The sequence below is a fragment of the Anolis sagrei genome, chromosome 6 (assembly GCF_037176765.1).
Source record: "Anolis sagrei isolate rAnoSag1 chromosome 6, rAnoSag1.mat, whole genome shotgun sequence".
Taxonomy (NCBI): domain Eukaryota; kingdom Metazoa; phylum Chordata; class Lepidosauria; order Squamata; family Dactyloidae; genus Anolis; species Anolis sagrei.
Window position 1 is genome coordinate 81,827,331 of NC_090026.1, and position 12,324 is coordinate 81,839,654.

Here is a 12,324-nt window from a genome sequence, read left to right on the forward strand (position 1 = left end):
TCTGTTTCATCACAATCACTCAGCACGAACAGAAAGAGTTAGTAGAATTCCATGGTGTCACACAGTCCTGGCCTCTCTTCAGAAGTGGAGTGGAAACTGCTCAAGTATTTTTTTTTAAAGAAACACTTAACGTCAACTTGCTTCCCTATGCCTTTACTTGCTTGCTTGAAGCAGATCTTTTGCTGTGCCTGCTGCTGTGATTGCCACATGTCTGGAAAATTCACAGGTGTCCAGTTTCTGAAATGTCTGCACTTTATTAGAGTTTAGTAGGTTTTCCCAGACTTGATTGTTTGAAAAATTAGAGTTAAGATAATTTTAATAGTAAGCAAATGCCTTTCAGAATGCACAGATAGCTAAATACTGTGCTTGAATTAAAAAACAACAACATATTGTTGGTTTTTTGGCTGTTTTAGCCCTTCTGTGAAGTATACTATTGTATTTCTTCGATTCTAGCATGCACTTTGTGCTCCATATGAGCATCTCTAAAAATGAAGGGTGTCTAAGACTTGTAGGTGTTTATATAAAGATTTTTTTTTCTGTTGGTCATTCTGAAATTAGTGTGCCTCTTACAATCAATGGCATCTTAGAATGGAAAAATTTGGTAGTTATAAAGAAACTAACTTAGGAACCCCGTTGGCATAGTGGCTTGCTAAACTTGCTGTTCAAATCTGGGGAGCAGGGTGAGCTCCCACTGTTAGCCCCAGCTTCTGCCAACCTAACAGTTCGAAAACATGAAATTGTGAGTAGATCAATAGGTACCGCTCTGGCAGGAAGGTAATGACACTCCATGCAGTTATGCCGGCCACATGACCTTGGAGGTGTCTACTCACAATGCTGGCTCTTTGGCTTAGAAATGGAGATGAGCACCACCCCCCAGAGTTGGACATGGCTAGACTTAATGTCAAGGGGAAATCATTACCTTTACTAGAATGCAATGTAAATGGCTCCACTAAAGAAATGGTATTGTCCGTTCCGATTTCCAAAATCTGAAAAAAGATGTAATAGAAGATACACCCTCCAACCTTCTGGAGTATGGTTCTTAATGGAGCCAAAGCTTCTACCAATAGAACCAAATATAGCACCACTTGTATGACTAATACTTCCCAGTAAGAAGTTAGCATACTCCTGCGTTGAATTTAAGTATAATTTTGCTACAGCCCTGAAAACTAGAACCTTCTGAATTTTTTTTAAAAAAAATAGTTTTCTGAATCATTAACCTGAGGACACAAATATCCTAAAGTCATTGGTATTACTTCAGTCATATGCAATGCCTTTAGCTTATATAAAATGCCACAGGCACTCCTGAAATTCTTCGTTCTTTGTTCACCCAAATGAAATTAAATGGCTTCATTTTTTCTTTAAAATCTGAAAGTCCTTTTGCCTCAAGTTTTTATCCAAGCAGGTATTTTAGCTGTTGCAGCAGCTGCTGTTATAATTATCTTGCAATTGCATTGAAAAATTTAGAGATACCCAGTTGCTCAGGTTCTTGTAGTTTTAATGCTGGACCTTTAAGATGTTTTCCAGACCGAGTTATTTGGAAAACTCTTGACAACATAATTTTGAGGGAGTTTTTACAATAGCACATTTGAATAAAAGATTATCTCTGTTGCCATAATTTGTGGCAGAACTTGGAAAGTAACCTTTGAGATATAATTTGTTTCAGTCTTGGTGACTGCGTTTGAAGGAATGATTGTCTTTTTTCTGTTACTTTAAATATAAGTTTCAGAATTAATTAGAAAATGTCACTCATTATAGCAATAAAGTAGCATTTCCTTACTTGTTATATTACTTCTGAACTAGAACATTATATCTTTGTACTTAAGTATTTCTAGTCTGTTACTTTGACAGTTGTTATGGATGTTAAATTCCTTACTTCTAATTTGTGGGCTTTTTTTATTTCAATCTCTAAAAATCCCAGTTGTTTGCCACCTATGTATTGTATAAAAGATGGAAATTGTGTCAACCTTATTCATTGCATCCGGTGAAGCAGCTTCTCTGCTGGGGGTGTTGTTCTTAAAAATGGAGCTACAGTTTATACCAGGTATGGGCAAACTTCGGCCCTCCCGGTGTTTTGGACTTCAACTCCCACAATTCCTAACAGCCAGTAGGCTGTTAGGAATTGTGGGAGTTGAAGTCCAAAACACCAGGAGGGCTGAAGTTTGCCCATACCTGGTTTAGACCAATAAAAAAAGAACTATGTTCATGACTATTGCTGTGATATAGTAGATTGATGGGTAGATGTAGTAAGAAAATGGCTCATCTTGGAAAAGATGTAGCAATTTCTCAGTGTCTTAGTCCCTTAGGTTTACAGGCTAAGGGGAAAATGAGATATTGGGGGGCATGTGACATTGCAATATCCCTCTTTCCCCATAAATCTATTAACCTTCTGGGTTGCCCCATTTTCATGGAAGGATACAACTAGGTTTGAACTATGCATTTCTTTTAGAGAGAAAGTTGTTTCGTTTAGGCCCTAGGCTTGGTTGGATCTCCTGCCAAAGTGGATAGTTGACACATACACCGACTGACATCAAGATCTTTCAGTTAACTTCAGTTTTCCCCCATTGCAGAAAACATTCTAGGATGGCATGGCCCAAAGTCAAATTCCACAGAGCCACTGAAAAATGGTGCTCTTAGTTCTTTGACAGCCTCCAGTACCAATCTGACATGGTCGATAGTACCAGGTACAGCACAGGATGAACAAATGCAGACAACTGAAGAGGTGAGTGCGCTATGCCTACAATAAACAATTTTATTAGCATTTCTTTGTTATGATGCATCTCACATGGATTTAGTCCATGGCTAATGGCAACATTATTGTAATTACATTGAAATTCTGCTTAGGTTTCCTTTTGTCTATGTAATCTAGTTTATATGGCTTATATATGTAAATGCAAGTTTGTAAGCTGCTAAAGAAGATGAGATTACTTCCATCAGTTGTCAGATCACATTTATGCCTTCCAAGGCTCTGAAATATGTGTATTTATTTTGTTTCTAGCTTTTGTATACTATTGTTTTAAAATCTCTCAGTCGTGAAGTTTGACATGTGTATTCTTTAATGCCTTCTTATAAAGCCTGTATTTTAAGCCAGTGGCTGCAATTCAGCATTTAGAGATGGGGTGGTAGCAGATTGACTGTCTGTGATCTTACAGTTGGAGAGAGAGGGTGTCAGTCATTGCATGAGAAAGGAATAATAATACACTTTATTTATATTCGGCTTTATCTCTACTGAGGGATTGAGAGTGGATTACAATATACATATGAGGCAAACATTCAATGTCTTTGACACAGAGACATGGAACACAGACAAAGGCCTTCCCCTTTTTCCATCTCTGGCATCTGGAAGCAGTGCTCAACTCTGGCCATGGGGAGGTGCTCTTCTTCCATTTTTCCATGCCAAGGAGCCTGTTGTCTATAGACATCTTCAATTGTGTTTCTTGCATGTCTGCATATCTGTATGGGACGCCCCTTGACCTTCTTGCCGAGGCGGTACCTATTGATCTACTCACATTGCATGCTTTTGAATTGCAAGGTTGGGAGAAGCTAAAGCTGACAGTGGAGAGCTCACCCCGACTCGCTGCCTTAAACTGCCAATCTTCTGGTCAGCAGCTTTCCTGCAGCTAGCAGTTTAACCCGCTGTACTACTGTGGCTCCATAGGAAGTACAGGGTGAGGCAGCATAACTTCCTTTTTTCAAAACTTAATAAAACCCATTGTATGAATCAGAATTTTTTTATAATGTAGGCACATACCTAAAGTTTTGTTTTACGTAGTTTTGAAGATCAAATTAGGTAAGTGATGTCCCCCATTCTCCATACACTGAGTAAACCGATTTCTGGCGTTTGTCATGACTCTTGCCAGCATAGCAGGTGTTATGTTGGCAATTTCTTCCTGGATGTTGGTCTTCAAATCTTGTAGGGTCCTTGGATGATTCATGTAAACACAGGATTTCAAAAAACCCCATAGGAAAAATCACAAGGGTCCAAATCTGGAAAGCGGGCCTGCCACTCCAAATCCACTCGAAAAGTAGGCCTCAACAGCAAAAGCATGCTCCTCACTGTTCCAACGCATGATGGCAACTGAACTGTGCCAGGACAAAACTTTATACTCCTGCCTCTCGAACGAGACCACTAGCGCTCCGCTATGTCTTCAATCAACTGAATGGCGCGCATTCAGCATAGATATTTTTCTATGCTGCCTCACCCTGTATTTCCTTCACAATGACCATACACACATACAAACAAAGACTGCCATCACCAGGATGTCAGACTTTAGTTTAAGAAGATGGGAGCATAGGCAATTAAGTGTCTTATACCATTTGCCCCCTGCCCCTAGTATTCCAGTATCTCCAGTATTCCAGGGACTGGCATGATGATTGTGCCATATTATTGTTGCATATATATTGTTGTTGCATATGTATAATTTGCATATGTTTTGGTGTCCTAGAAATTTGCTGTGGACCAGTCACCAAAGGCTTGCAGACCACTTCTGCTGTTTTACGATGATCTTCTATAGTGCCTATATTAAAGGCACTTGGAGGATATTAGTTAACTGCAGGAGAACATATGTTGATTTAACAGTTGGAGGCTCTTTGGTGTAATCTTAGTCAGAAGTGTATGCTGTTCTGCTTTGTTGATTCTTTTCAAATCTTTGTTGAGATTTGATAATTTTGTCTACGGAATTGGTATAATGTTTTCCTATATTTATTCATTCGGAATATTTATACCCTGTTCTTCAATCACAAATATTATTATAGCGGCTTCCAAATGATTAATTTGCCTTCAAGCTTACAATCTAAATAAGATGCTATAGAGAAGGAAAAGGGGGTGGCAGTAAGGAGGTGGATTAAGTCCCATATACACTGCTGCTTGGTTTTTCCTCCGAGGCCAGAGCAGTGGTAGTTGGGATGAAGGGCCTTTTATCTACTGTTAAAAGAAATCTCCTCCCTTCTATTTTCTCCAGCATTTCTCCATGAGCGTCACTTTATTTTCTATTCAATCCAAGGTGTTTCTTCAGTTTTGTCTTCCTGTGATGACAGCAAGCTAAATGATTCGTAATACTCTTTTATTTATAGTCAACCTAATACCTTTTAATCATTTTTCTATTATAATGACTGAAACAGGTGTGATATCAGAGCTCTTTGATGGGGTATCCTGACATAAAAACATTTGGTTTGCTGTAAGCAACTTTTGAGCAGCTGGAAAAGTAGCAAAAAAATTTAAATAAGTACACAAACAGCTGGTGGAGGCTCATAATTTGATCAGAGGATTGATATTAGGAGCCCCATGATATTTTTCTAGCTCTGTGTTACTTCCTGAAGCTGCTATGACAACACCACCCCCATCCCCGTATTGACGTTAAACAAAATGTGAAATCTCTACAGCTGTTGGTTTCATTTATTAAAATCCATACTGATGTCTCAGTTGCCCAAAGTGGTTGATGTCAAATATTTTGAAACCTGTGGAAAGATTTCTTCCTTCATACGTTGTTCAGCTCTTAGGATTAACATTTGAGTGAGGCTTGCAACACCTTGCTTGTATGAAGAGCTTTTTCCATAACGCCAGCTGACCCATCATGTCCTCTTAAGGATATGTATTCCATGTCAACCTTCCCCTATCTTTCTCTTTCTTGGCTCACCTCCTCAAGGTTAATACTCTGTTAACAGTATGAATAGTGACATCTGTGGAGCCCCTAGTGGCAAAGCAGGTTAAACCACTGAGCTGCTGAACTTGCTGTTTGGCAGTTCAAATCCAGGGAGCGGGGTGAGCTCCTGCTGTTAGCCCCAGCTTCTGCCAACTTAGCAGTTCGAAAACATACAAATGTGAGTAGATTAATAGGTATCGCTTTGGCAGGAAGGTAAAAGCGGTCCATGCAGTCATGCTGGCCACATAACACCGGCTCTTTGGCTTAGAAATTGAGATGAGCACCGCCCCCCAGAGTCAGACACAACTAGAATTAATATGACTAGTTTTTATTGACTTCTGTCTTGTTTTTAATCTCTTTTTTGGAGTTTCATTTTTAAGGTTTTTCTTCAATTCTTTGAAAAATGTTGGGTTTCTCTGAATCCATTGCTTGCCTCCCTTTTGTATTTATGGTATTATTTTAACTGATAACTTGAGCATTAGACTGTCATCCTGAGAGACCAAATCACCAATTTGCCTTAGATCAATGGTTCTCAATCTGTGGGTCCCCAGGCATTTTGGCCTACAATTCCCAGAAATCCCAGACAGTTTACCAGCTGTTAGGATTTCTGGGAGTTGAAGGCCAAAACATCTGGGGACCCACAGGTTGAGAACCACTGCCATAGAAGATATCACAGTTTTCTTTGCGAGATTGGTTCAGAGTCCATTTCCCCCTTGAGCAGGTCATAGAGGAAGACAATGGCCTCTGAAGAAATCTTGCAAAGAAAACTTTGTGATATGTTTTTCCTGTATGTCAGAGGTATACAGAAGTATACAACAACAACAAACAATTTTGTCTACATCCATAACTGGCTGGTGGTTTCTGGAAACGGTAATCATAACACTTCTCATGTCTACCATCTGGTGGAAAACTGGTCGGTAGGGTGGGTTTAGTGAGGCATATAGTGAACGGTGTTTTTTTAAAACCTAGAAACAAATATTCATTTCATATGTGAGATTTGTAATCCGGACTGGTTTCTTACCCTCAGCAAGGTCTTTAAGGCCAGTATTGTTGACATTCCTGGGAGTTCAAATTATCGACATGAATGCTAGTTTTTCTTTGCCAAAAATGAATTCATTGAGAAGTCTATGGCATGTGAAGAAAAACACTACCTAGAAATAATGACAAAAATGTAGCTTTGCATCATGGGAAATCAGTGCATCTACATTTCAAGGATGATTTCCTCCCTGAATGTATTGTTTTATGGTTGGAATATTCTTTGCCTTCAGTACTGGATAGAAACTGTCCTTTCTTTTTTATTTCAAAATAAATAATATTGTGGTTATGGGTGGAAGTTCTGTGTTGAAAAGGAAGGCATAGACAAAACAGATAGGAAGATGGATGCAAATATCAATTCGTAGGTAAAATTAATTAAGTGCATTTGTTCAAATATGTAGGATGTCCACCTTATACATGCACAACTGAGTTATTGACAGTGGTCAGACCTAAGATCAGTAGATATGTTGAGGAAGAATGAGAGAGATCACCTAATATTTCCCTTTATTGTTTACTTTCTTGTGCAGTGAAAGCAGGAAATGCTATGTGTAAACAGAAGGAACTGTTTTTCTGCCTTTTGAAAGGCCACCTTGAATTATGAATTGAGGGCGAAGTGTTCCAACAAACTTGAGTTATTCCCTGTGATCTGCTACATAAATGATGAGTGTTGCTTATGAGGTGGCACCTGCAATTAACCGTTATTGCCCAATCTTGACTCAGGCAAAATTAAATCCTTCAGATGTAATAAATAACATTTTTATCCAGGTGCAGTATAAGGTACTAGTGTCTCAATGACTAAAAAAATGTTCTGGCAATACAATGGCTTCATTATAACAACGCTTTCATTTTCACAAGTTTTATTGGTTTCTTCAAAATCAGCAACATTTCTGCTTAATTTTTTTATTGTGTCAGAAACGACTTGAAAATACAGTAGAGTCTCGCTCATCCGACCCTCGGTTAACCGACATTCCGTCTTATCCGACGCTCTTATTTATCCGATGCTCCCCAACTCTCTCTCCATTTCTGTTTAATGCCTTTTTACATCACAAAGTCTACTAATGCCAACCAGAGGAATATATTTACTTGGGGTTTTTGTTTGTTTGCATGTTCCATAACTTGAATCCTTTCTACCTTTCTTCATGTTTCTACCCTCCAGACCTTAGCCGCCCTCCCTCTTGACCCTTTTGGTCTTCTGTTGTCCACACTGTCTTCATTCCCTTTTGCCATCTTTCAGTGCAACTCTCTGTTATTGGTTCGCCTTTTTCCTGCCCTCACAAGTGGCACCAAGAGAATACTCCATGCAGTATTGCCACTCAGCACCATCTAGTGGCTACGTGCTGCCATGATAACTATATTTCAAAACCATTAAACACACACATGTGAATGAATTAATGGATTTTCCTCACATCTGTAAGAATTGGAACATATTTATTATTAAATGATATACAGATTCTAATAAATACCTGATGTTACTCAGGTAATATGTTCAATTTTTCAGTCCAAGAAGTCAAATTGTCTATGACTATTTATTTATTTCCTCCCCAAATGTTGTGTCTTATTAAAGATAATAGTGGTATTTAATATTACATGATAAACTGATATTTTGTATTCTATAAAATATGGAAAGCATTTGGGTAGTCCTGCAGGCTTTGCTAATATTATAAAACATCTCATCTTTGATGTAGATGGAGCAATGGGTTAAACCTTGACACAATGGGTGCTGGCAGGACTGTTGACCAAAAGGTCAGCGGTTCAAATCCAGGGAGTGGTGTGAGCTCCCATCTTATCAGCTCCAGCTTCTCATATGGGGACATGAGAGAAGCCTCCCACAGGATGGTAAAACATTTGGGCATCCCCTGGGCAATGTCCTTGCAGATGGCCAATTCTCTCACACCAGAAGTGAATTGTAGTTTCTCAAGTCACTTCTGACACTAAAAAAAGCAGTATGGTCCCACTTTAATGGCCATGAGCCAATGATATGGAATCTTGGGAGTTGCAGCATTCTTTGACAAAGAAAAAAACATGTTAAACTACAAATTCCATGACTTCAGACCATTAAACTATGGTGGTCAAAATGGAGTCAAACTGCAATAATTGATGTATTGATGCATATTCCGTTCTCTTAAAGTTTTTTTTAATAGGGAGGGATTTGTGCTTAGAAAAATGAAATAAAATCTCAACCTTTGCAAAAAAAACAACAAAAAACCTGAACAACTTTTCAACCATAACCTGTGCCACTGTGATATTAGTATAGTTCAAGGATCTGGGTTTGCTGAAATGTAGTGCTGCTTGATCTCTGTACATCTGAAATATTCTGATTTGAAGGCTGAGACAACGTGGAGTAACATTTCTGAGTTACTATAATTAGCTAGGAAGGCTAGAATAAATAACACAGGTCTTTCAGTTGATTATGAGTGCAACTGTCAGCCCAACGTTTTGTCTGTGCCTATGATTATTTTCTGAATCATCCTTTTATTATTCCTATACCTTGCCTTAATTGTCTTAGTAATAAGATTTGAAATAACAAAGATGGAAAAGACGAGGGATTTAGAAAGAGACATCACTCATTTTTAATCCTTCAGTATTAATTATTTTATTGAAAAGGTTATACAGTCTAGATACCATTGCTTTGGTGGTGTCAGCCATATCCAGAACCAATTGCTCAAAATCAGCCAATTTTTTTAAAAAAGTTATTTATTTTATTTGTGTCTGTTCTACCAAGCTTTTCATTTGAAGAATTTTAAGATAATTAATTCTGTGTGGGTGCAAAATTGTTCCATTTGTCAAAAGATAAACCTTTCTTTTCCTCATAAAAAGTCATACATCTGTATAGACTACACTTTCTTCAGATTGTCCAGTTAACTGATTCCCAAATTGGAAAATGACAGAAAGGTGTCTTACCGGTATCAGTTGTTACTACTGCTGACATATTCCTATTCTTATTATTTCTGTCCTGCTTTATCTTTCTAAAAAGAGAACCCATAGCGCCTAATACTAAAAACAATACAATATACAAAATTTAAAACCTAAAAAACACATGAACATTAAAATAGGATTAAACATTGAAACTATGAAAAACAGTTAAAACTGTTAAAACCATTAGAAACCTATTCCCATACCTAAAACCTTTCACAGCAGCCCCTGGCTCAGTCTTAACAACAACAACAACAACAACACACTTCATCTCCCCAGAGGGACTTAGAGTAGATTACAATTTTACAGATATAAGGCAAGCATTCAATGCCTTTTTACACAGTAAACAATGATATACAATACACAGACAGAGGTAAAGACGTTCCCTTCTATTTCCATCGTCTGGAGGTGATGCTCAGCTTCAGCCATGAGGAGGTGTTCTTGTTCCATTTTTCCATGCCATGGAAAAAATGTCCATAAACTTCTCTGATCATGTTACAAGCATGTCTGCATGACTGCATGGGGCACTCTTTTACCTCCCCACTGAGGCAGTACCTATTGATCTACTTACATTACATGCTTTCACCTTCACATGCACGCACTCCTTCCATCCAATCCCCCTTCTAATGCAAGTGAGCAAACACCCACACACCCTCCTAACATTGGCATGAATGGATATTCTCCTCCTGTCTCTTCTCTCTCCCCCATCAACTTGTTTTCTGTACATGAGTGAGCAAATGTGCATATTGCCCCTCTATAGACTTCAGAATTTTTCTAGAGGTCAGTGAACAAATGAAACCCATTATCATTTCAAGCCTGTAAACTAGAGTAAAACTAACACATAATTTCATTGCATTTTTCTGCAAAAATTTGCATTCTATTGCTCAAAGCACCTCAAATAAATTTTCTCAATATCATTATAGCCATAGATTCATATAGTGTCAGGGAATTGGAAAACCTAGCTCTTTGGATTCCTTCCAGCATGATAGTTCTATGATTCTGTGAATTCTGAAAGTTAGGCAATATTATATTTTCTAAAGAGTCCAGAATTTAGTAGAAGAAGTACACCATAATATTTCCTTCAGTGATATCTTCTCCACCCTCATTGTTCAATTCATCATCACCTTAGATCAGCATTTCTCAACCTGGAGGTCGGGTCCCCTAGGGGGGTTGTGGGGGGGGGGAGGTGTCAGAGGTGTCTCCAAAGACCGTCAGAAAATACAGTCTTTTCTGTTGGTCATGGGGGTTTTGTGTGGGAAGTTTGTCCCAATTCTATCATTGATGGGGTTCAGAAGGCTCTTTGATTGTAGGCGAACTATAAATCCCAGCAACTACAACCCCCAAAGGTCAAGGACTGTTTTCCCCAAACTCCATCAGTGTTCACATTTGGGCATACTGAATATTTGTGCCATGTGTGTGCCAGATCCATCATTGTTTGAGTCCACAGTGCTCTCTGGATGTAGGTGAACTACAGCTCCAAAACTCAAGGTCAGGAAGGTTGATAGCCACTGCCTTAGATTGATTTTTCAACACTGTTTATGATGTGTTCAAACTTTTCTTCCCCAGGGTGAACTAAGCCCTCACCTGCTTTTGCTGTGAAAAAAATGAGATGTATATTCAGTTGATTCTGAGAATTGATTTAGTTTTTAGGTTTCTCCCAAGTGCAAGCAGGAGCTTGCCTTTTTCCATTAATTTTTGGTAGTGCTTCATGGATATTTACTCAGTTAAATGCATCCTTGCCCTTTCTCCCTTTTCAAACAAGATGGCTCAATTTTAAAACTCTCACTTTTATGCTTTGATCAATGGTATTAAAGGAAAAACTCACAACCAATCTGAGAATACAGAAGTGCTCACACATGAAATACAGTGAAATACAAATAAAAACAATATTAATAAAATGATGGTGATACCAGCCAAATTGAAAAACAGAGAAAAATAGGGCTAAAACATCAACAAGCCTTCAATAGCAAAACTTTCATCCTGGAATGCCATCATTAAATGAGTGCATTATAAAGGCGGATAGAGCCCTATTCCGTGCTGCCATCAAAGAAGCCTCTGATATTGATAGGATAGATAGCAAGACCTCTCCCAAGGACATTAGGGAACAAAAAGCATCATATGTTCCAGAAATTCATATAGTAGCTGTAGATTCCTGCACTTGACAGAGAGTCTTGCAGCCCTAAATCATTTAGGGCTTTAAAAGTAATAACCAGCACTCTGAATTGGGTTTGGAAACTAACCAGGAGTCAATAAAGAGTGTAATTTTCAATTGTCATGTGCCTCCAGGAGCCTAATAGTCGAATGGTTTCCTGAGGGCATTTTCCTGTTAGGTTTAGAGATGATTCTATTGAACCCGTCTGTCAACGTGTGAGATGAGAAAATGGAATTTGTAGTTTATACAGTCATATCTAAGTAGCATCTTTTGCTAAGCAGGGCAAAGCTGCATTTCTAGTTTTCTGCAGCTGTGGGCAATGAGATGTTAGATGAAATGACCAGAAGGACTCACTACTAGCTAAGATGTGGGGCACATTATTAGAAGGCACTTTGTGGTAATTGTTGGCAGTAAAGCAGCCTTAATTCCCAAGCCACCATTTCATCTTCACATAGTTTTCCTGAAAAATCAGAGGGTTGTTGCATCATTGCACATAAAGCATGGAGAAAAACTGGGTAGTCTGTTGTGATCTGTTTGCCAGATGCTTTGCAGATAATGTTGCTCTCTATTTTGCTGTCATTGTTG

General features: G+C 38.5%; 1 protein-coding gene across 3 annotated transcripts in view; it reads left to right on the forward strand.

The window, feature by feature from the left end:
* OSBPL10 (oxysterol binding protein like 10) overlaps positions 1-12,324 on the forward strand; it is a 96,682-nt gene that overhangs the window by 42,557 nt on the left and 41,801 nt on the right. For 2 of the 3 annotated variants that reach the window (XM_060781874.2, XM_060781872.2), the window contains exon 6: positions 2,568-2,719. The exons of the other annotated variant lie outside the window; for it this stretch is intronic. In XM_060781874.2, coding sequence (XP_060637857.2) covers positions 2,568-2,719 — 152 coding nt within the window. The remainder of the gene's footprint in view (positions 1-2,567; positions 2,720-12,324) is intronic. 3 annotated transcript variants of the gene reach the window in all.